This window comes from Micropterus dolomieu, linkage group LG20 (genome assembly GCF_021292245.1).
Source record: "Micropterus dolomieu isolate WLL.071019.BEF.003 ecotype Adirondacks linkage group LG20, ASM2129224v1, whole genome shotgun sequence".
Lineage (NCBI taxonomy): Eukaryota > Metazoa > Chordata > Actinopteri > Centrarchiformes > Centrarchidae > Micropterus > Micropterus dolomieu.
Genome location: NC_060169.1, coordinates 29,629,252 through 29,651,990, shown reverse-complemented (window position 1 = coordinate 29,651,990; position 22,739 = coordinate 29,629,252). Strand labels below are relative to the sequence as shown.

The 22,739-nt window shown below is 42.3% G+C and overlaps 1 protein-coding gene across 1 annotated transcript in view; it reads left to right on the top strand.

The window, feature by feature from the left end:
• Nucleotides 1-19,904: 19,904 nt before the first annotated feature.
• nkd1 (NKD inhibitor of WNT signaling pathway 1) overlaps nucleotides 19,905-22,739 on the top strand; it is a 37,313-nt gene continuing 34,478 nt past the window's right edge. Inside the window, exons 1-3 of the mRNA XM_046033583.1 lie at nucleotides 19,905-20,092; nucleotides 20,200-20,232; nucleotides 20,445-20,584. Coding sequence (XP_045889539.1) covers nucleotides 20,068-20,092; nucleotides 20,200-20,232; nucleotides 20,445-20,584 — 198 coding nt within the window. The 5' untranslated portion in view covers nucleotides 19,905-20,067. The remainder of the gene's footprint in view (nucleotides 20,093-20,199; nucleotides 20,233-20,444; nucleotides 20,585-22,739) is intronic.

Here is a 22,739-nt window from a genome sequence, read left to right as displayed (position 1 = left end):
CTACCCCCTCTTGCAGGAGAGGGTGGAGCCTCGCTGGACATCGGGGCATCATGCGGTGACCTGGCTTCAGGGGTCAGTTCACCCACTGTTTGAAAAGCATCTCACGTAACGCATCACTGACTACCCCCTCTTCTCAGCCAAGGGCCCTCTCACAACCACACTAAGCGTCTATGTGCTGAACAACTTTGTGCATGTTTTACAATATTTGTGTAATGTGTGTACATTCTATGGACACTACATACTGTATATGTAAAACATGACTTTTTGTTTGTTTGTCTTAGAGTAGACTCGGAAATATTTAGGATGCCTAATGTTTTTTGACAAAAGAAGTTTAGAGTTTTAGAGTTAGCTTTTATTTGATCATTTTTCTAGCCATGTACTTTCTCTGACAGCTGTACCCCAACTTGACCAGTATTGTTAGTACTTGTTTAATTCCTGCTCTTTGAATTTGATTTTACTTTTCAGTGTGACCCTGAAGGTACCGCCCCCTCTTATCGTGAAAGGAGTTTGTGGATGGTCATGTACTGGTGCAGGCAGAATTTAATGTCTTTGATGGTTGTGTATTCGAAGACGAACAGCTGACCTTGGTCACCATTGTGTAGGAAAGAGTACATTATCTTTACAAGGCATGTGGACTGTCAGGTCCTGCCAGCTTCATCAACTGTGTATGGAAAATCAGTTATTTATACAAAGTAAGCAGTAGACATGCAAACCCTTGAAGGCAGACATCTGTGGGGTGAGTTAGGTTGGTTGGATTTGGAGAGTGTTTGATCAGCTCCTGGAGTAAGCAGCAGTTTCCTCCTGTGGAGGACACAGTCCATGTATGTCACTGTAAACTGTAAGAGAATGGACACATGCGTCGCTCAACAGGATAGTAAAACAAAATATGTAGCAAACATAATAACATTTATAGTAATGCAAATGGTCTACAATAAATATTTTTACAATAGTAAAATCAAATGACAATGTGAAAACTAACTGAAAATGTGAAAGGGGTAGCTCGTAGTTATGACCCTATAGAGAATTATCGCCTTAATCTGATTCTCCCCAAGGCTTTCCAGAGCTTTATAGTGAGTTCCAGCTCATTGTTTAGTTGTCTGGCTCCCAACTTTATTATTTTGGTTCACTCTCATTGTGTAGTTTTAGGCGGCAGCAGCAGTGGTGGGTAGAGTACTGAATTTTTTGTTTGCTCAAGTAAAAGTACAAGTAACATTTGACAAACCAAAGTACATGTTACTTTGTGTTTTACGTAATATTGTTTAGTGTGTGCGGGGCAGAGATCTTCACAAGTCATTTTATGTAAGTCCAAGCCAAGTCTCCTAATTAGTCCTCTCTAATTAGTCTTTCATCTGCTTTGCATCAGGTTAGAAAAAGCCACTGCGCACTTGATTATCTGTAATTTAGCCTTCTGTGTTTAATACAATAATTTTACGGATTTTTTAATGTACATGAAGGTGTCGAGAAGATACATGCTAGCTGCCTAGCCTACTATTGTTGCCTGTATCTGTTGAGATGGACAGCAACAGCATGTGATTTACTTTCACCAATAGCACAGGCACCAAATACAACATGATTATTCCTAAAGCATCTATGAACATAATCTTTACAATGTAAAAAATTATTATGACAATTACACAGGAGCAGCCCCTTGTTGAATGAAGTGGGGCAAGCCTATATATAATAGAGGGAGACACGTCACGCGAATAGCCCAATTGATTGTGCCTAAATAAATAACCATAGGTAGCCTACTGAGTGAAAACCAACATCAGTTTCACTGGTAACACCAACTTAATTAATTCACTGTCAGATATTACTATAAAACAAATAGCAACCAATGCGAATCAGAGAAAAGAAATGGGCTAATTTCCATCAAAAGAAAGCCATGCTCTGCACAATGGGGGATTCTGTTATATATCAGAATCAATCCAGTGATCATCTGACTTAGATGTTACATTGTATAGCCGACCTTTGTTCAACATATTGTGCATTTACTGGATTTTAAGTTACATTAGTAGAACAACCAAATCTTAAATGAAAAAGGTATTTAACTATAGGTCATTAATATCTGGCACAAGCAACCTTTTTGCCTTTTCTCTCTCCTTTATTGAGTTATATATATTTTGTGCATTTAATAGGTTTGCAAAAGCCCAATGTCCACCCCAAAGGGAGTTCCCATCTCCCACAGAAAACACTGCTCTGAACTCCCTGAAAACAGCTCATTTATGGTCCAGCCTTTTTCCTTTGAATGCTTGTCATAATGCTCGCCTAGCTGCTAGTCCGACACACCCTCAAAAACACCGGTGGAAAAACACTGATGAGACGTCCACCTGCTGCCTCTCCTCTCCCTTCCAAACACTAGCTACCCTCCAGGCAGTCAATGGGCATAAAGTTGTTTCTGTGATGTAGAGACAGAGCTCAGTTAAAACTTTATGGGTGGAAGATACATTTGTTACAGATGAATAACTCACCACTCTGAAACTCTTGCTCCAGTCCATGTTGCTAAGCGGGTAAGGGGAACACATACAGCTGAACCGAAGCCGTGTTTACTGGCTTCTCACGACCCTCCCTACTCTGTTTCTTCTGGCTAGTAGTCCTTAACTAGGAACTGTGCATGTGCACTCCCAACAAAGATCTTGTAGAGGTAAGATGTATCACTCCACAGCTACAACGAAACATTGAACACACAGGGTGAAAAGAAGAGTTGCATCAATGTGCAGTATGAAAAAAATATGGTGTTTTTTGAAAATCAAACCATGTAAACCTGTTCTGGTACAACCCCTAAATAAGATTTTGAACCTGAAAATGAGCATAATACGACCTCAAAATGCATATTAGATAACAAACAAGTTGTAATGAAGGTAAAAATTGTGTAGCCAAGTGCAGGTACAGGAAAACAATGGATTTGGAACCCGAATGCTGAACACCAGACAGTGCAGGTTACATTTTATGGTGTTTATTAATAATAAACAAGAGGGTTAACATGCTAACGGAAAGTGGAGGCAAGCATGGGTCAAAAACAGGTGAGCAGTCCAATGAGTCCAAAACGAAGTAAGCAATAATCATAGTCCAAAAGACGTCCAGGAAATCCAAAAATACAGAGAGAAACATGCAAGAAGGGCTCAGACGCTTCACCTGAAGACAAACAAGTGATTTAAGTATACAAGAGATGGGAGAATAACTAGACACAGGTGCATTAGGGCAGGGTAGACAATTAAACAGGAGGGACTACACACAAAATCAGGAAGTAAAGTAACACAACACATGAGGAAGGATACTTTCAAAATAAAATAGGAAATAACAAAACTCAAAATTCAAAACCATACCATCAACAGCAAATGTAGTGATGTTAAAAGTAGATTACTGCCATATCTGTCAACCCTCCCGGTTTTCTGTATTTTACCGTTGTATCCCGGTGTCCTCCCGTTTAAGGATTTTCATGTAAATGTCCCGTATTTTTGACCGTTTTTGAAATGTTTGTTACATTCCCCTCCAGTAAAGTAGGTGGCAGCATATAGAACATTAGCTGTAACAGTAGGTGCGCTGACTTAACATGATGCATGCTGGACTTAAATTAAGGCATGCCAATTAGAAATTGTTTCCAACTGTTGCTGGCACTGCAAAATGTCACCATGCCACATGGCATTAAAACCTCTGCACAAAGTTGGAAACAAACTCTTGCCTGGTCTTGGCATTTGCAAATAAAAATGCTGCGAGACTCAGCTCACAGTAGCTCACGCAGGTAGAATGTGTCCGACTTGACCGTTTTTATTCCCTGCCCCTGCAGTCACCTGCAGCTCATGTTGGACTATCAAGTCAGCAAAAGTCGGCTGCAGTCATCTCGAACGCACCTAGTGATGGGAAGTCAACGGCACCCACCTATAAAACAATCCCTTATATTCAAATCCCAATGTTGACAGGTATGGATTACTGCTCTTGAAGGAGTTGGTAGAGACCAAACACAGAGCTAAAAGCAGTGTTTCCACACATAGACTTTACTTGGGCAGACTGTCTATGTATATTAACAAGCATTTTGCAGAGAAACACAGATAGAGTTATTATTATTACGTTACAAGACGTGGACACGTGGATATTTTACAAGCAAGGACCAAGCAAAGTGACAGTGACCACTCAAGTGCAGTTGTCATCTGTCCATATTATTGTCCAAAATTGTTGCATCCATCAAAAGTACAGTATCATTTCATAACTCAGCCTACTTTAAACAGGTTCGATAGTAATATAGTAATATTACTATAGACGGTAATATTAAGGACAGATGAGGTGTCCACAAAATCACCCTCAGTAGTTGAAGACTATATTCTGTCTTGTATTGTGAATTTTTGCAACAGATAGAACAATAAAACGCATTGGACTGATTGTGAATAAAAAAAAAAGTACTTTCATCAGATGGCTGTTGGATGTATAAATAAGCAACTGCTCGCTGACAAGTCAGTCATATCAAGTTAAAGGTTCAGTGTATTAGTTTTATTGGCATCTAGTTGTGAGGTTTGCAAAATGCAACCAGCGGCTTACGGCGCATTCACAAGCTCCTCGGATGGTCCCATTTACAGAGCTAGGAAGTTCTTCCGACTTCAGTTTGTTTTCATGTGCTCTGAAGTCGGAATGTGTAATCAACATGGATGCTACTACAAAGATGTGTTGGATCAGCATTATCAGAGCATATAAACAACACGCAGACATCTAGTTCACTCTACATGGACAGCAAACTAACTGTTATAACCATATTATAAAACTTTTTTGCAAAATATGTCTATGAAATACATAATTTAATCTGTATCCTTCTTTATGTCCCATGTAAACTTTATTTCTCTTTTTGCAATACATATTTTAGGATTAAAAAAAGATTCTAATTATTCCGACACCACATGAATGCACCGCTCAGCCCTCCCTTTCCAAGCGCTCAGTAGAAGCCACAGTGGCCCATGTGCTCTGTCGGCTCTTGTTGTTGTTTCTAAATAATACGTGTGGGTCTCCATTTGTCCAAATTACTCTTCTTTTCTTACTTCTAATAAATCAATCGACTACTACTACTAGTACTACCACTACTACTAACGTTACTGGTTCTTGTTCTTGTTCTTTGTACGTTTTCAACGAAGTGACCAAATGCGCTCTGAAGAGCAGTTTGTCCGTTTGGGCTACTGTAGACACATGGCAGATGTCCATATCGATAGAAATGGCTCATTCTAAGGTAATAAAAACGGTGCATTATGTAAGGTCTTTACACACCACTGGAAACAATTTATGTATATTGCATTTCTGTCAATAGATCAACTTAAAAATTACTCACTGAACCTTTAAAATGTGATAATATGTTGTGTCAATGTTCACAAATTGTTTCTGATAGACAAAATTGCCGGTAATTGCAGGTCGAAGACACACCTACTCTTTACCAGCCATGTCCTGCTTTTACATGGAGGTGAACTGCCTGGTTCAAGGGAAAGTCAAGAGTAACATTATTTACGTTGCCCATACAGTTAAACGCCTCCAAGAATGTAAACCACCAACCTTCTGGGTTCAAGTTGACCTCTTATAAAGAGCAACTTTAAAGTAGCTAAAAATCTTGTTTTGACCTTCAGTAGTTTAATATGCTCACACTTGCTAATTCGCAAATAAGCAAACTACCTGGTAAACATCATTATGAGCATGTCGCCACGCTGACTCTAGCATTTGGCTCAAAGCTCTGCTGCTTCACAGAGCCGCTAGCATGGCTGTAGACTTATCTTGTTAACCTTTTGTATTAGCTAGGTAGTAAATTGGTGAATGTACCTGTTGTTCCCGTAGCACAAATCTGTTTCATATTCATAGAGTTAAACATGGTTATTCACAGAGTTTTTCAGTGCAATAACAGGATCCATAAAGTGATAAGGAAAAAGCTGATGCTTGCTATTGCTATTCCATTCCTTTCCCTCTGCACATAAATGATGAAAACCATGAAAGTTTCTAAAAGAAAGAATCCTGCTTAGAGATGAAATCTTGAAATCTAACTGTTGTTCTGTCATTTCAGTTGGCAGAACAACAGTTAGATTGTTCTGTCATTACAGTCGGACTATATTCAAGTGTTAGGACTGGCAGTTGGATTAGTTGGCTGGTGCCAGAAATAGTGCTGTAAAAGGAATCAATATTTTTTATTATTTATTTGTTCATTGTAACGTGCAGTCGTTGAAACATTTTATAGAGGTAAAAACCAGCCAGTAAAGAATTAGTGTTGCTTTTATTGCTTTTCTTCTGAAATGTCCTCACTGCTTTCTTGCCAAGCAGCTACAAGCAGAAGTCTGTGGGGGTGGCTATGAGCCAACTGAAAATGTTTTATTGTTGTGGAAAAATTATTTTAAGTACTTGCTTTACAATGCTGCTTAAGGCATGCCTGCTTCTGCTGACAGCACTCTGTAGCATTTGTCTGGTTAAATGATATGCTTTAAAAGATATTTTTTAAGTAAACACATAAAAAGAACAATGTCAAAACTGTGTGTTGTGCTCTTTGGAATAGTTCTGTTCAGAAAGTGCTCTATACGCTGCATGGTCAGTAAATACATCAGCCTATACACATACCTGATTACTTCTCAGTGTATGTACAATATACTGTGTTATGTCCATGCAGGCACAATATAATAACGGTACATTATTATATATACATTGTTATTATATATATGTTATATATACATATTTTCTTTGATTCTTGTAATTGTATTTTTCTTTCTTTTTCCTTCAAAGGATGAAGGTCTTAACCCTTTAACTTCCTCTCAACCATTTGGAAGACCACATTTTAAGTCACAGTATCTCATTGAAAAATGTACTGAACTTAATTCAACCTGTTTAAGCCATCTCTACCATTCGGGGTAGGTATGCTGTGCTAAATAAATCCACTAGTTGTCACTGTTTCTTTAAGCAGCATGCCTTTTCAGATACCCTCCTTACAGGAAGTTAGAATCGTCAAAATCACTGCAGACATGAGAGAACAGATGCCCTGGTGCACGTCATCAACCTCCATGTTCCACTGAACAGGAGAGCTTACCAGCTGGCGGGGTCACGGGCGCCAGTACACGCCGCCATGCAGGAGGGAACGCCTCCCTGCGTGGCAGGCATGTGCGAGTCAATCTGTGCGAGTGAGTACTCGCTCCACCAGGGCCCTCCGCGCTCCGCCACCTGGGGTGTAGTGTAGTCGCCCTTGTGGGTCCCCTGCCGTACTGCATCCCTGGTGGGGGGAGGGAGGCAGAGGCAGACACAGTCGCCGGGGCACAAGGTGGGGCACCCTTGAGCCCGTAGCCATACCGCTCCCCCGACGAGGGGGGGAGGGCAGGGACAGGCAACAGAGGAAAAGGTCTGCCTGTGACATCAGAGCCAGGCTGCATGAAGGCCACACGGCCAGCTGCAGCCGGTCCACGCGGTGTGACGGCAGCCACTGACTTCGTAGAGATAGTGGCGGGCCGAGAAGGAAATATTCTGCTTGTGGCATCGGAGCCAGACTGCATGAAAGCCATCCGGCCAGCTGCAGCCTGTCCGTTATGCCACTCACCCGGTGAGGGGAGGGAGGCAGGGGCTCATTGCCGCTCGCCCAGCAAGGGAAGAGGACGGGTGAGGCGTACATGTGGGCTCAGGCCAGCCACCTGACTATGTCAGGGAGGGACGACGTGCAGCTTTGCAGCAAGCCCAGGCTGCTTGTTAGCCGTTCGGCTAACCCACAGCTGGCTCACACAATGTGTTCTGTAGTTACAAGAAACACAATTCTCCCCAGCGTCGCTTTCACCTGCCGTGCCTAACGTGTTTGGCACACACTTTATGCCATATATCACATGTACAGTGCACAACAGAGCCTGTAACACTCCTCTGGATGCAGGAGGGACTGCGTCGGCGATGCCGTGGTCACGCATGAGCCCGCAGCCGGGCTCTGCCGGTGGTGGGGGCGTAATGTGTGGAGCAGCGATAGGATAACACTACACGGGTTGTGTGTAGTGCTATCCTGTCCGCTTGAAGTGTAATGACCGCTTGTTCAACAACTTCCACAAAAGGAGCAACAAGATTTCACACATTTCTTTTTCGACCCATGGCTTACCAGTGGTCCGCTCTGACCGACGAGGGTTGGCCAGCAGCAATGAACCCGGTTGCTATGTCATTAGCCGCAGCTAATGTGGAGCAACGTGGGCACATGGGGTCTCCCTGGTTGGCTGATCCAGCAGACCGCATGTGAGCGTCACATTAGCTATCCGTTAGCTCAACGTTAGCTCCCTAGCGTCGAGGCCGGCGTCATCGGAGGTCGGAACGGGGGAAGGGAGGAGCCGCTCGGAGACCCTTGAATGGGAAGTGCGGAGCCATCCAACTCCCGTTATTCCGTCAACAGCAGATCGAGGGCTTCGTCCAGAGAGCGGGTGGACCGCCACACCTCCTCGTTCTGAACGGCAAAGCTATCCGCCCGGCACCGCCACTCTTTGGGGGGACAGAAGGGTGCAGAACGGGCAGTGCGAACAGAGAGTGAGCACGATGTAGCCCATGTGGCAGACGCCGCGGCGACTCGCCCCGTTCTGGCCGGCTTGCTGGAAGACATCGTTCTTCTTGTTTTCCGGCTGGAAGTTTTTGCTCTTTAGGCAATCTTCTGCTCTTTAGACAGCTCAGTGCTGAAAAAAATGGGAGCCGAAGGCTGGGCCTCACCGTTGTATATATACAAGGTGCGGACGTAGGAGAGGCCCACGATGTGGGTGGGTGTAGACTAAAATTCTCAGTGCCATGCAGGCGCACGGAAGGGTTAAACCCAATAGCGATAGCCTTAGAGGGCGATAGAAACTTTAGTGTCAGACAGGGAATGAAAGTAACACCCGCCACCCGCGGGTAACTTGGTGGTGGTGGTGTGTGAAATGTGCGGGCCATCCGCTGCTCTGACAGACAGAGAATGCACAACAGAAAAACACGTGTAGTAAGGTAAGCCTATTTTGGCGATCGGTGCCTGCGTCACACACACAGCCACCAGTCAGCTCTGGAAATATCTGAAAAGACGTTTCAAAACAAACTCAAAAGTCCGAAAGAGGCCCAGTCTGTTACAGCCTGGTTACACACAGGGCACTGCTTACCAGCATTGTAGGCTGCGGAGTGGTTAGTGTTGTCAGATAATTACTAAGCTTGTCTATTACACAAGAGGCGTCACTTGGTTTTATTTTCGTTGGCCAACTTTTGAATGGAACCTCAAACTGAGTATTTTTTGTACTGGGATATATTGGGGCGGCTGTGGCTCAGGAGGTAGAGCGGGTTGGCCGTTAATCCCTGGCTCCCCCTGGTTGCGTGTCGAAGTGTCCTTGGGCAAGATACTGAACCCCGATTTGCCCCTGGCGGCTGTTCCGCCAGTGTATGAATGAGTGTGACTGTTAATTTCCGTGTGAGCACTTAGGCTCAGTGTATGAATGTGTGTGACTGGTGAATGCAGATGTAGTGTAAAAGCGCTTTGAGTGGTCGAAACGACTAGAAAGGCGCTATACAAGTACGGAGCATTTACATATAGAAAGATGTACTCCAAGGAGATTTGAACTGAGATAAGGACGCATTAATTGGTGGTTGAACTGTGGGTTTTGTATTGAGCGCTTACCGTATAATACACTGTGGTAAACATAGTTTTTCTTGTGGTCTGTAGGTAGGCTGACCTGTATGGAGGACTGATCCTGACAAATTCAGAAATAAATACACAAATAAATAAATGCTCAATAAATAAATAAGCATCCGATTAAATGCACAAAAAATAAAATAGAGAAATATATGTAGGCAGTAATTCAATTATACAAGGAGACATAAATGTATATATCTCTTTTAATTATCTTCTTTATTTATTCACCATTGTAATAATTACCTAATGTATTTATTGTCCGTAATAATCTTCCACTTTATTTATTAATTATTACTTTTTAAAATGTATTTAGTTATGTGTGTGTGTTTTAATATTTTTGTCTGTTTTATTCTTCCTTTGCATTTTCTACCCTATTTATTTCCCCAATGGTATTTATTTCTGCCTGTCCTTTTTACATTTCTCTATGCATTTCTGCCTCATTATGCAAAGGAAAAAATTGCAATTGGATTAATTTCCTAAATCATTCAGCCCTAATGTACAAGAGAATATATTGTCAAGAGAACCAATCTGTCTTTACAAATTGTAAAGCTGCATGAACCTCCAGGTTGTCTTTCTCACACTGTTGCCTAAAAGAAGCCCTGCAGTTTCCCCCATGCATGTTAATATGCCAATATGGCAGCATGCACACTAATGCTGCCATATTGCTTCACCTTTGAGAGTAACTGTTTTGAAATTTCAGATTAAACAGATATTATCATGCACAGGTATGAAGATTATGACAGTATAACCATATTTTTTCCTGCAGGGCATCCCAGTTAGCTCATTTTATGGCAGCAGAAAGGCGATTAACATTATAGAAGTGAGAGAGAGGATGAGAGTGGCAGAGCAGTGGTCCTCAAACTTTTTCACATCAGGGAACGCTAAACTAACACAAATTAGACCATGGACCCCCATTTGATAAGAATTTGTTCCAGGGTGCAATCCATAATAATTATAGTGTAAAACATCCAAGCATTAACTTGCAAGATAATAGAACTGGAAACATATTGATATTATATGATGCAAATCTATTGAATGGTTGTGATATTTACTAAAGGTAACATGCTAACTTTAGTCTGCATTGTTGAGTCATTATGGTGTTCAGTATCTGTATGAGCAATCCACAGTACCTAAAACTGCGGATTTTTCATTTTAAGATCTATATACACACAGAATAGCATAGTTATTGGACAGGTGTTCTGGGAGGCCTATACTTTGATTGAAATGATGAAATCATTTTTAAAACAAGTTTGTGTGGTGTAAGTGGTTCTGACAAATAAGAATGTTGTCAGGACCGGGGCCAGAAACTCAGACGCAGACCAGAGTATGAGCAGTGAAAGGATTTATTGAACACAAGGGAGAGACAAGTGTGGCTGGGGGATGGGTGGTTGTTCCAAGGGGCATGTGGTCCTGGTTCCAGAGCTCAGGGGTTTTCGTGGCGCAGGAGGGAATCCGAGTCAGGCATGGGCAGGTATGCTGTGGTTGAGACAGAAAAACACGTTAATACGAATACAAGGGTTCAGACAAGATGCTGATAGTTCAGACTGGGCAAACAGGCTGGCGTGTTCGTACTGTGTGTGGTACAATGATCCGGCGGGGACTGGAAAGTTGGGCTGGTCTTTTAAGGAGAGCTGATTGTAGGCAGAGGCACTGGTGTACTGAATGAGTCTCAGGTGCGTCAACTGGAGCTCAGGCAACCACGCCCACCAGCAGCCCCAGAGCATGAGGGAGGAAGCAGAACACAGAGAGACAGACAAAAACCAAAACACACCAAGCACACCATAAACGCCCCAAGGGGGAAAGAACTCAAAACTACAATCACACACACACATCCCAACAGGGAGGTCAGGGTTCGTGACAAATGTACCTCTTCTCTTCATGAAATGAAACATCAAAATGTTAACTATTTTGACCTTTTTGGAATTGTTTTACTTGGTTGCAAATGACATAAATTATAACATTATATTAGTTTTTACAACTCATTTTCCACTTCTGCCTGCTTAAGGGTTAACATTTCCCAACAAGAGACTCACTTAACCTGAATTATAGCAAATCTGATGACTCATGAAATCCTCAGCGTAACGCTGTAAAAAGGGAATTAGATAAAATTGAGAAATTGTCCGGCTTGTTTTCCTGTGGATCTGTAGGTGAAAGGTCGCAGGTTTGTGGACAGGAAGCCTTTCTGCAAAAGAGCCCAGAGACTCACTGTGCCGGCCCATATCTGTGTTATTGCGAAAAGGGCCTCTTCACTGTAGAAAGTGCTGCTAAATATTTGCGTATTAGCCTGCCATTGTTTTCATGTGTGGACCTCAGCGTTGTGTCTTAAGCCGGATGCCCTGAAGATGATATAACACTTAGTGCAATTTGATCGTGGCCTCTAAGATTGAACCCAAGCAGAGAGTGCTATTTCAAAGCCTGCGGAAACTATTCAAAACACCAGCGGCCCGCTAACGGCCCAGGATAATGAATTCTATGGCAGCGCGGGCCTCTGTGTGTGGGAAACTGAGAGCTTAGCTAAATAAACCTTGTCTGGCTGAGTGGCCCCACTGGTGCCTGGCCCTATGGGGACAAGAGCAGCTTGGTCTCTCACAGGTCACTGTTAACGACAGCCTCATTTACACTAAACTCACCGTTACATCCACTAGCAACATCCCACAAATCACACCTCTACTCTGTCACAAAGGATAGGCTACTGTTGGCAAGGGCATTGTTAGCGGCTCAGCTTGAAATGACAAACTGCATCTACAGAGGGTTCATAGGAGTTGTGCTGGTTGAAGCTGATAGCAGAGATCACTAGTATTCCCTGTGGTGGGAGTGACAGGCTCTGATTTTTTCCCCCCTTCTCTCTTCATTAACTATTCACATTTGCACCTTATGTGCAGATCACCATTGCCACTCGACATGAGTCCAAGCAGTTCAAAGGCAGCGTTGCTTGGAAGTGTGCACACCACCCCAGGAGTTGCCGGGCCTCGGACACCTGCAGAGTGGTGGGTGCTGAGAGCTCGGGCGTGTTTGGATCGGGGACTGAATTTTTCTCTGAAGATGAGGAAAAGGTTTATGGCACGCTCCCATGAGAGTGTCTCCTGCTCTTTGAAGCTCCTGTCTCGGTGGCTGCTCTTATCTTGGGAAAGGATTATTTTATCTCCTCCTGTTCCTTTCTTTCTTTTCTTCTTCTTCTTCTTCTTCTTCTCGCTTTCCATCAAGTCAGGCTTTTTGCAGATCTCATAGAAGATCTCCTTGCCCTTTCACTCCACTCATTTCCCCCTTTCAGAATACACCCATTCCCCTTTTCACCACCACCCCCACTCTCTTTCCTCTGCTACACCCCACTCTCTTTTTCTTTTACCCTATCTCCTCTATTCTACCCTTCCAGCACATGACAGACTGTGTAATTAATGAGCATCATAAACCTCTCTTTCTATTAGCTACCCATTAGTAAACCTGGCAAGCCTGTCATTTTGGACAAAAACACACAGCTCCTTCATTTGATCCCCACATCAAAGGGGGAACCCCACTGTTTTCAGCTGAATACACTAATTGTGTCCTCGTTCTGGATGGGGCTACACCCCCACCGCTTCAAAAAGGCAGCCAGTGCCGAGTGCAGATAGTAAAGAGAAGTACAGAAGCAGAAAGTATTGATTATACAGGCCTATATTTAGAGAGTTTTTGACGTTGGAAAAATTCAGCTGCGTGCCGGAAAGTCCGGACAAGTGAGTGTTTGTTTGTCATCACTTGCTCTTTTCAGTTTTACTGTATACACATTTTGCAAAAAGTAAATGTCAATGGCCCTGTTACGAGTGTTTTATATGCTGCTGTTAAGATTAAAAGGAATTCTTAAGCGGGGTGGTAAGGATTTCCCCATTTTACACTACAAACCAATAACGTAACGTACAAAGTCCCATCTGGAAGATAAAAAAAAAAAAGTTTGCATATATTGTAGTCTCTCAACTTTCACTGTAATTTTGTACAGCTTAATGATTTTTTGTGCCAATATGACAATAAGACCAAAACAAGCTTAGAGGTGTTACTGTAACACTGAACTTCAAGTACAGTTATGTATACAGTAATGTTATTGAAACTGCGCTATTTTACACATACACAACCCATAATTTTGAAGAGTTGTCATCTATGTGTGCATTTTACAAAAATAAATTTTGATAACTTAAAATGTAAACTTTTTAACCAACAACCTTTGCGCCTCTTACGTGTGTACATATGGTTTCTTTGACTGTGTTAATGCTTTTGTGGGGCATCAAATGCTCTCAATGGAAGTAGCTGACGCCAGTTAGTTTGTATAAATACATGGTGTTATTAGCAGTATATTGTTGGATCTGCGTTGACACTAAGTTTAACTCTACTAAGAATTTGTCATGTAAAATAGCCTCATTGTACTGTAAAAGTTAAAAATATACCAACATGCTATTGTTATTGCAGGTTATTTTCATTGCTTCCAGTATGCAGAATGGCAAACGCATGCCAGGCTGTCTTTCCTCTCCCTGAAGACCCTTCGCCTGACACATCACACGCTGGGCCACCACAATGAGCTGAGTCACCACCGCTGCAGGACTCAACACTGTACTTCAGTCACGATTGTCTTCTGCCCTTTACAACATCTATGCCCTTTTGTTCCTCAAGATAAAGGCAACAGTCACATGTTTGAACGCCCAGCAGCTGCTCTTCTCTCCCTCTATATGCTTCACATCCCCCTCCTCACCACCAGGCAGCATTCCCTCCGGTGGGCTCTCCAGGCATCAGGCCCCTAACATTGTTACAAGGACATAAACACAGACAAACCATTAGATCCCCCTGAATCTGGCCGTTTGAATGCCCCCCATTATGTCTGTTTCCAGGGAGAATGCCGCGTTTTATGGTGGAATGAGCGAGAGTTGGCCACCAAGGTAGGAGCTCCCCCAGGTCAATAAATATACATCAATCAGGCAGGTGTCTAAAGGATTCAGCTTTTGTTCTATGAAGCTTTTCCACCATAAAAGAAACACAACAGAAAACAGGAGACAGATTTCCACTGGATTTGACAAATGCCGCAGTAAGAGCCAAATATTTACTTCATTTACTCCCTGATTTGATGATGTGTCAAGCAAAAATAACTGCATCCCACGATAATGGGGATTGATTGGAGGTTTGGGGGTTCACATCCATGAGATGGAACTCAGGATTTAAACCCCCGCCACCTCCTCTCTTGCCGGCATCAAAGGCAAAGCTTGGAAATAGGGCCCGCAAAGCCATCTCTCCGTTGGCCTCTTCAAAGGACAGGAAGTGTGTCAGAGGGACAGGCCTTCTTTCCCAGCAAATTCAGGCGGGTTGCTATAATAACAAGCTCATCTGTGTGTCTGTGGCAGACTAGTTCAAAGGGGAGCCTCATTTCTCTTGGTACAACATGTGATGATAGAGTCAGGATGCTGAAACCACTGTTTACTAGAAATGCAACTGAAGGGATGCATTAGAGACATGTGTCCAGTGTATAGCCACATCCTTAAAGATGTGAAAATCCTTCCCTGAAAATTGGGACCAGCTTACATTTTTGATCTTGACTTCCCCAGAAATCATCCCAACTCAGTTGTATTTGCATATCTCACCTTTGGCTATTAGCTGCTTAACTATGTGCAGGAATTTATAGGTCCTCTTCTGCAGGTAGATGGTGTGTTAAACTCTATGAAGACTCAAGCTGGATTTACAGTTGTGTGTTAAGGGGTTACATACATATAACTGACGTGCGTCAGTCTCCTCAAAAATGCTACAGCGGCAGAGACACTACGTGGGGACTGCAAGAACTGTGATTGGTCAGCATGGGTTACTTGTGTGTTCACCTACACTCCTTACTGTACAAATTAAATTACTCTATTGTGTATAATTCAAATACACTATACAGTAATACTTACTGTATATAAAATACAGTTTACTGTAGTTCAAATTATAATTAGGATATAATCTAAAACAGGATTGTGCTCTTTACAAATACAGTAACGTCAGTAATGCAAATAAGCTACTAAGCCACGGCTTGGCGGTGGTTTCAGTGCATTGTTACATTTTTTACAGGCCAGATAATAAATTGCAGGCTATCACTGCTGAACTGGTAGCAACTGGAGTTTGAACATAAACATATACCTAAAATATTCTGATATTTCATTACTTCTGGCTGTATGCTTATATTCGTTTGCTATTTTTGGCAGACATTTTTAGCCTACATATGTGTAGGCTACATACTGTCTTTTTTTTATCAGTTGTTATTTATTATATTATTTATGTGTCAAGCAAAGCTGCCCACTATGACATATCCCCCGCGTGGACATTAGAAATGAGGCAGCCAGTCCAGACCGTTCTCATCTCAGGGCATCCAGTGCCAACACTTTCAGAAAAAGTGACAAAGCGTAGTTAGTTGACGCTAAAGGTACCCTTCAGTGTCTGTGTGAGACGCAGCCGGTGCGTGGATGCGTGTATGAGATGCTCTGGGGAGTCTCGTACAGACTGGAAGTGCTAGCTAGCTACGTTCGTGTTAAAGGTGTTGACAGCCCCCAGAAGCCCCATAACCCTCAGAAATGTTGACCGGCTAACCATCAGATGTTGACCGGCTAACCCTACAGCTGTGCACATGGGCCTCACGGCCGAGGTGCTAGCAGGTAAGGTTAGCCTCCTTTGTATTGCGGCGTTGTAGCAATGCTGAAGGGCACCTTTAGTGTGAAATAATTATGCTTTGTCACGCTATCTGAAAGCGTTGGTAATGATACACTGAGATGAGAACGCATTGGCCAGCCAGGCATGGAAGGCAAAATGGATAAGCGCACATTGTGTGTTTGAATTCCCGGAATTGCACAACACAAGTTTATTCTTGTATTGAAGAGGAAAAGTCAGGAGGCATCCGGGGGACTGCTAGAGGATGGGAAGCTAGACACAGGGACAGAGTTTAATGCAGAGGGATGGGACTGAGAGTGTGGGAAAAGAGAGTGACTGAGGAGCAAACTGTGACAGACCATCCACTTAAGGAGCGCATTCAAGATGTCCCAACAAGCGAGTCAGGAACACCAAGCTGGGGGGGTTGAAGGGGTCTGGAGGAGTGATTCAGGAGCTAGTGGCCAGGGAACTGGATGCAGTTGGCCACCAACTGGGAACCAGGAGCAGGAGTCAGCCAGGCCATCCACTGGGGACCAGAGGCAGGGCTAGTGGCAGCTCTATCGAGCTGAGCAGCGAAGAGGTCTAGGATTCAGGGAAGCTAGGCGTAGGGGTTGGCAGCTGGTTAGCTGACTCAGGCTACATCCACACTACTATGTTTCTGTTTTAAAATGGAGACCTTTTGCTACGTTTGCACCTCCGGTCCAGACTAAAACGGCAAATCCGAAGACCTAAAACAGAGAAGTGAAAATGCCGCTGACTCCGTTTTTGTTTTAAAACTCGGGGGCCGCGTTTTAGTGCAGACAGGTTAAAAGAGAGGACTTTAAAAACAATGATGCAGACACTGACATTTGGCTTCCTTATTGGGTCTTATAAATCATGCAAAGCATTAGCACAAATCTACTGAGAGTGTTAAGTGTTAGTAAAATATTTTGTACTGTGCAAATAATGCTTATACACTTGTACTGTGCATGTCTCCGTATTTACTTTACTCACAGTCTGTTTCCACTTTTTTTGTCTTTGTATTGACATCTTCCTTTCAGTAACAGTTCCACCTTGTTGTCGGTCCATGCAAAAAACTCTCTTGTGTGGTTCTTTGTAGTATTAACCAAATCGTCTGCAACTGCGTAGGATGGCCACTAGATGTGCATTTTTAGTCCTTTTAATACAGATGTAGATCAATTCTGATATGCAGCTGGTGTGGACGTCCTCCGTTTCCATTGCAGATAGTACCCAGAGATAGTACCCCTCAATGTAGCTGGTTGTCATAGCAACACCACATACAACTGCCGCGAAGTAGTGATCAATGCGACACACACATCAGTCTCTTGATTTAAGTTAAAACGTTACTACAACATTACTCAGAAAGACAGATAAAACTGTCAATATTCAAAATCTACGCAGTTGATTTCTCACCTCAACACTTCTCATTAGTGGATTTAGTGATGAAATAGAATATGAAAATTGTAAAATATAAAATAATATAGAATTATTATAAAATTATTATTTATAAAATATAAAAATATATTCTGTTGTTGGCATCTGTCAGGCTCGCAAAATGATGATGCAGTGAATAGTGACGATTCTCTCTGACCAATTAGTAGTCTGCTGTGTTTTCACGTCACATTTTAGTAACACCTCAGTTCACTTGGAACCTCAACGGAGGTGATACGGAAAAAAAGAACCAGGTAGCAGGTGCAACTTTTCCTTGATGGAAAACCAAAAAAGGCGAGTAGATTGGAGGCAAATTGAGCTGGTACCATGTGGTGGATGGATGGATGGATAGATAGATGGAGGCACATGAATACAGGTCGGGAAAACCAGGCTTAAAATTGAAGAAAGCCAGCTCTGCTGTTTTTAGACTTTAAAGGAAAAATACACCATGACACAGAAATGTCAAGAGATGACTTTTGCTCTAAAATTAGACATCCAGAATTTAAAAAAGATGGCACAATTTTTATAAGTTCATTGATAACTCACGCTACCTTATAAGCAATGCCACCTTACAGCCCTTGAAACAACCCTATGAAAATGTGTTGCTATGTGTATTGTCTAAATGTATTTACTGTTTTTGACAGTGATATTATAAAACCAAATTACACTACATCAAGGACAATTGTTTTAATTCTTGTTTCACAGATTGTATTATTTGAGATTTGAAACACATGACACTTAACACTTTACATGACATAAATACTGTAACCAAAAATCTTCTGGAAATGCTGCGGCAATGAATAAAAAGTATTTTTGTTAGGCTATATTTTAGTTTCAAACAACACTACTGTGAAATTAAGGTTCTTTGGGCATAAATGACAAAGGAAACACAAATCAGCTAAATTCATAGCAGTGGGAATAGATCATAAATCAATGTTTTCTCTTGTTTCGAGTAGGCCTACAGAAATGTGCTTTTTTTATGGGTAATTTTTAATTGATTGCTGATTTATCTTTGAGGGTTGGTTTTCATTGCATTTCAGTGAAAAGTGTAATGTTGCTAATCTGAGATAATTCACCAGTCAGATATTGAATATGATAAGACCATGCACTGATAACTATTTAACATTGATGTGGTGTCTCCTTTACCAATGCTTTCTCACAAGATGCTGCCCACAGTGTGTTATTTATTACCGTCGCATTGGGTCACTGGCAGCCTGGCATGACACATGGCACAGTGGATTCAGTCTTTTATTATATAATTGAAGACTTCAAAAGAATCTCAGCCTGCTTTCATCTGCTGCCGCAGTCCAATAAGACAGTGATTTGTGATTTCTAAACCTTATTCTCATGTCAAAGACCCCAGACAGATGCACACTGTCCACAGAACCCAGTAGCCTATCATATGACTTTGTCCGCAGGAGGCCCATCCAAAATGATTATTGTTGGCATGGTTTATTACTAAAAAAGAGCAGTACAAATCATCTAAGTGTATGCTGACAAGCTCTATCAAGGGTGTCAATTAATACTAAATTATGGACAAGATCCCCTAGGCCTACCTAATGCTTTGTGATGTTGGTAGCCTAGGTGATTTAATTAATCAGAGGAATTATCAGTCCTGCACCACTGAGGCAAACATTTTACAACTTTCTTGTAGGTTCCTGTGGTGTCTTGCTGATCTTATTTGCTCTCAGATTAAATATTAGAAACCACACCATGTGATTTGGAATCATTTGGGCTGAGGTGGAATTGGTCCTAAACCTGCTAATGTCCGGGGACCCCTGCAGGAACCCGTGAATTTCTTCAGACCTGATTTTTTGGCAACCAATGACAAAGTGCGTTTACATGCAGTTGCTTGCTGGCGGTTGAAATTAAGATTTTTTTGACGCATGTTCTGCCCTTTGAGGAGAAACAAACATTAGGCTACGTTTCATAATAAAGATATTTAATAAAAATAGGAAATTGATAGGAAATGGGCTGCTGCGGGGTTGTTTCTGATCGGTTGGTTGTTTCAGTCTATTGTTTAAGTAGGCTACTAGAGGTAAGGCTCCGTAAACATCCTACTTGTTCTTTCTTTTTCAAAAACCTAACAGTAGTTGGTCCCATGTCATATTTCGTTTCGCTCTTTTAGTCTATGGTTCTGCTAAGCGTTATTTAGTGAAGCCAATGTTATCACTTTAGTATTTTATTCCGAAAGAGTAGACAGGAAGTCGTCCTGTGTGTGTCTGTCGGTGGCGGCGCTCTGGATCAAAGGCTCGTTTGGCTCTCCAGTTGTACGGTCCTGTACTGAGCGCAGTCTGCTCACGGTCTCTACGGACGCTCCTCTGTGTGGATACCGTAGCCCGTTTCTTTTTCCCCCTCTTTGGATTATATTCTTCTGATGGTTTTCAACTCCAACTCGATGCATAGAAATGGGTAAACTGCACTCGAAACATGGTAAGGTTTCTTATTCCTGAGAGAAATCACAGCCACAGCTCTTCTTCTTGTGTTGCGATACTTTCGAGTAACAGTGTTCATTGTCTTCTTACTTTCTTTCTCTCAAGCCGCTATTTGTAAACCGAGGGAGAGCCCAGAAGGTAAGTGTGCTTAATTTCTTATCGCATATGATACAGTCTCATATTTCGGTCAGTTTGAGAACAGCAGAACAGTTTCAGAGTCAGCTCACGGCTCTTCGGAGCAGCAGCGCGGAGTCTGACTCTTTGAAGATGGACCGCTTACGGAAAACATGAGTGTAGCGCAAGGGAAATCAGTTTGTACTACTCGCTAATAATGCGCTTCTTGGTTTCAGGCGACAGTTTTGTAGTCAATGCCTGTTTGGCGAGAAAGGGAATCGATGACTGGCTCGTGAAGCAGAAATACTATTGCACGAGCTCTCGCCTCGACCAACGGGACTGTCACCACAAGAATAACTGCGGTTTGACTACACGGGTGAGTACGAGGCTACCCACGAGGTTAACGTATTTATGGTGAAGTAGCATATCACACAAGCTTGTTGAAATGTCTCCTCACGATGTTCGTGCGCATTTCGCATAATTAGGACGAGGTTTTCCAACTCCAAAGGCTTTTCACCAGTGTCTTTGCATGTCATGAGGCTGCATTTAGTCTTTAGCTGAAGTTTTACTCGTTCTAATGCACTCAAAGTCTTGACAAACTTTCTCAAAGCTTTCACAGAGTAGAACATTTACACATAGCCTAACTGAAAAAAACACAAGCTGCCACAGCAAAACACATCATTTTGTGTCTGTTACAGTCCTACCTTTTTTTTTTTTTCAGTTTCACTGTGACAAAATGAAAGAATGGATTTGAACAGTCCTTTGGTAGACCTCTCATCTACTCATGTAGGGAACAAATGTTGGTATCATCTCATGCACTTATTTTTAAGGTAACAAAACATCAAACCTGAGTTGAAAGCATTGCAGTGTGACAGCCTGGTGACAAGTGTGGATTGTAAAGGCTGGGGAGAAACGTTGGAGGTCATGCTTGTTTTGTATTTTGGCATTGCCGTAAACACTTTGCTGTTGTTGTCAAGTGAGGAAATCCTTTGGAATTGCTTCAGAGGAGCCTTAAGCCTCTTTGGTTAGCGATGCCTTCCTCAAAGGCAGCATGTTTGAGGAATCGGAGCCCATCAAGACAAAAGGAAAATCAGTTCCTCCACCCACGAGCCAGACACTTTGAGCAGAAATGCATCTATCTATTAAATGCAGCCCAGAATCCAGGATCTCTCGCATTTTAACACACTAGAGCATAGACTTTAACATTCTGTTGTGATGTTGTGTGGCCTGATTTTTCTTTTAAAATACTTGACAGCTCCTTTTGAAAAAACCTACAATCCTATCATCAGTAGCATGCGGTGACACAAACAGTCAATCTTATTTCATTTCCCTCTCCTTTGCTTTTTATTGTGATAAAACTTTTGGTCTTAACAGCATGTATCATTTTGCGTGCAAAGGTCATGTTATCCCTTGCGTTCAAACTGATTATCATGCAAGCAAGACACAGCTGCACATGCTTGGTTGGATTCTTTAAAAAAGGAGCCGTTGGTATGAGGGTTTATGGGTATGCTGGTGAAGAGAAGGAAAACATCAAACTTGGGGAAAGCAACTGAAATATCTGCTGATTCCCAACTAAGTCAGGTCTAAAGTCCATCATGGTTTAGTCTTCTGCGGCAAGGTGTTTTTGATAGCTTTGCTTTGCCTGAAGGGCAGCCCTGGGGTTGCATGGTGGGTTAGTGATGAGAGAACTACTGTAGTGATCCTTTTATGAAAGTCCCGGTCTGAGGTGTCGTGCGAGCGATCGAGTGTGGTCCAGCGCTGGGAGGTCGGGACTGGCTTTACATGTTGCACCCGCATGGTGTCAAAGTTACTAATCCTGACATGCTCCCAAAGCTGCAGTAAACTTCTTCATATAGTAACAGGATCCCACTCAGTGCAGGCTCTGTGTCTCCAGCCCATTTTCTTTCTCTATGAGAAACACCTGAAACGGTGTTTATTTTCTAGAGCAAGTCAGCGCTGCTGCAGCAGAAAGGCCATGCCATTTACATGCTTGCTTATGTGTTGAACAAGTTCATACACTTTGTGCAATTAAAGCATTTAAAACCATATTACCATGTTACCATCCAATTACCATACATTATTACAACAAAACAAACATTCATTACTTTGTTCCTGGAAATATTCATGTGCTTCTTTTCCCAGCGACAATGGTATGTGAAGAGCTGGCCCAAGATGCAACAGAAGCCCCTTCTGAAAGGGCTGGGTGTTTTTGAAAAATTTGGAGTTAGTGTAGCTCGGTTTCTATAAATAATTCAAGTCTGGGTGTCTAATGGCTTTTATAGCTCACAGGGAAAATGAATAAAAGAAGAAAGGTGTTTTCAGCATCAATATTTATTTGGGTGCTTTTCCATTTTTCTATTGTGATTTTTAAAGTGATCCAAAATATGCAATATTTCATTTTCAAGAATAAACCATTGCTTGCTTCGTGCCCTATTTGTAGTGTCATAGAACACATTTCTACACATTTATGAAGTCGTGGTTTGTATAAGCAATGCACAGAGGGTACATAAAATCTTGTTCACACATGAAGC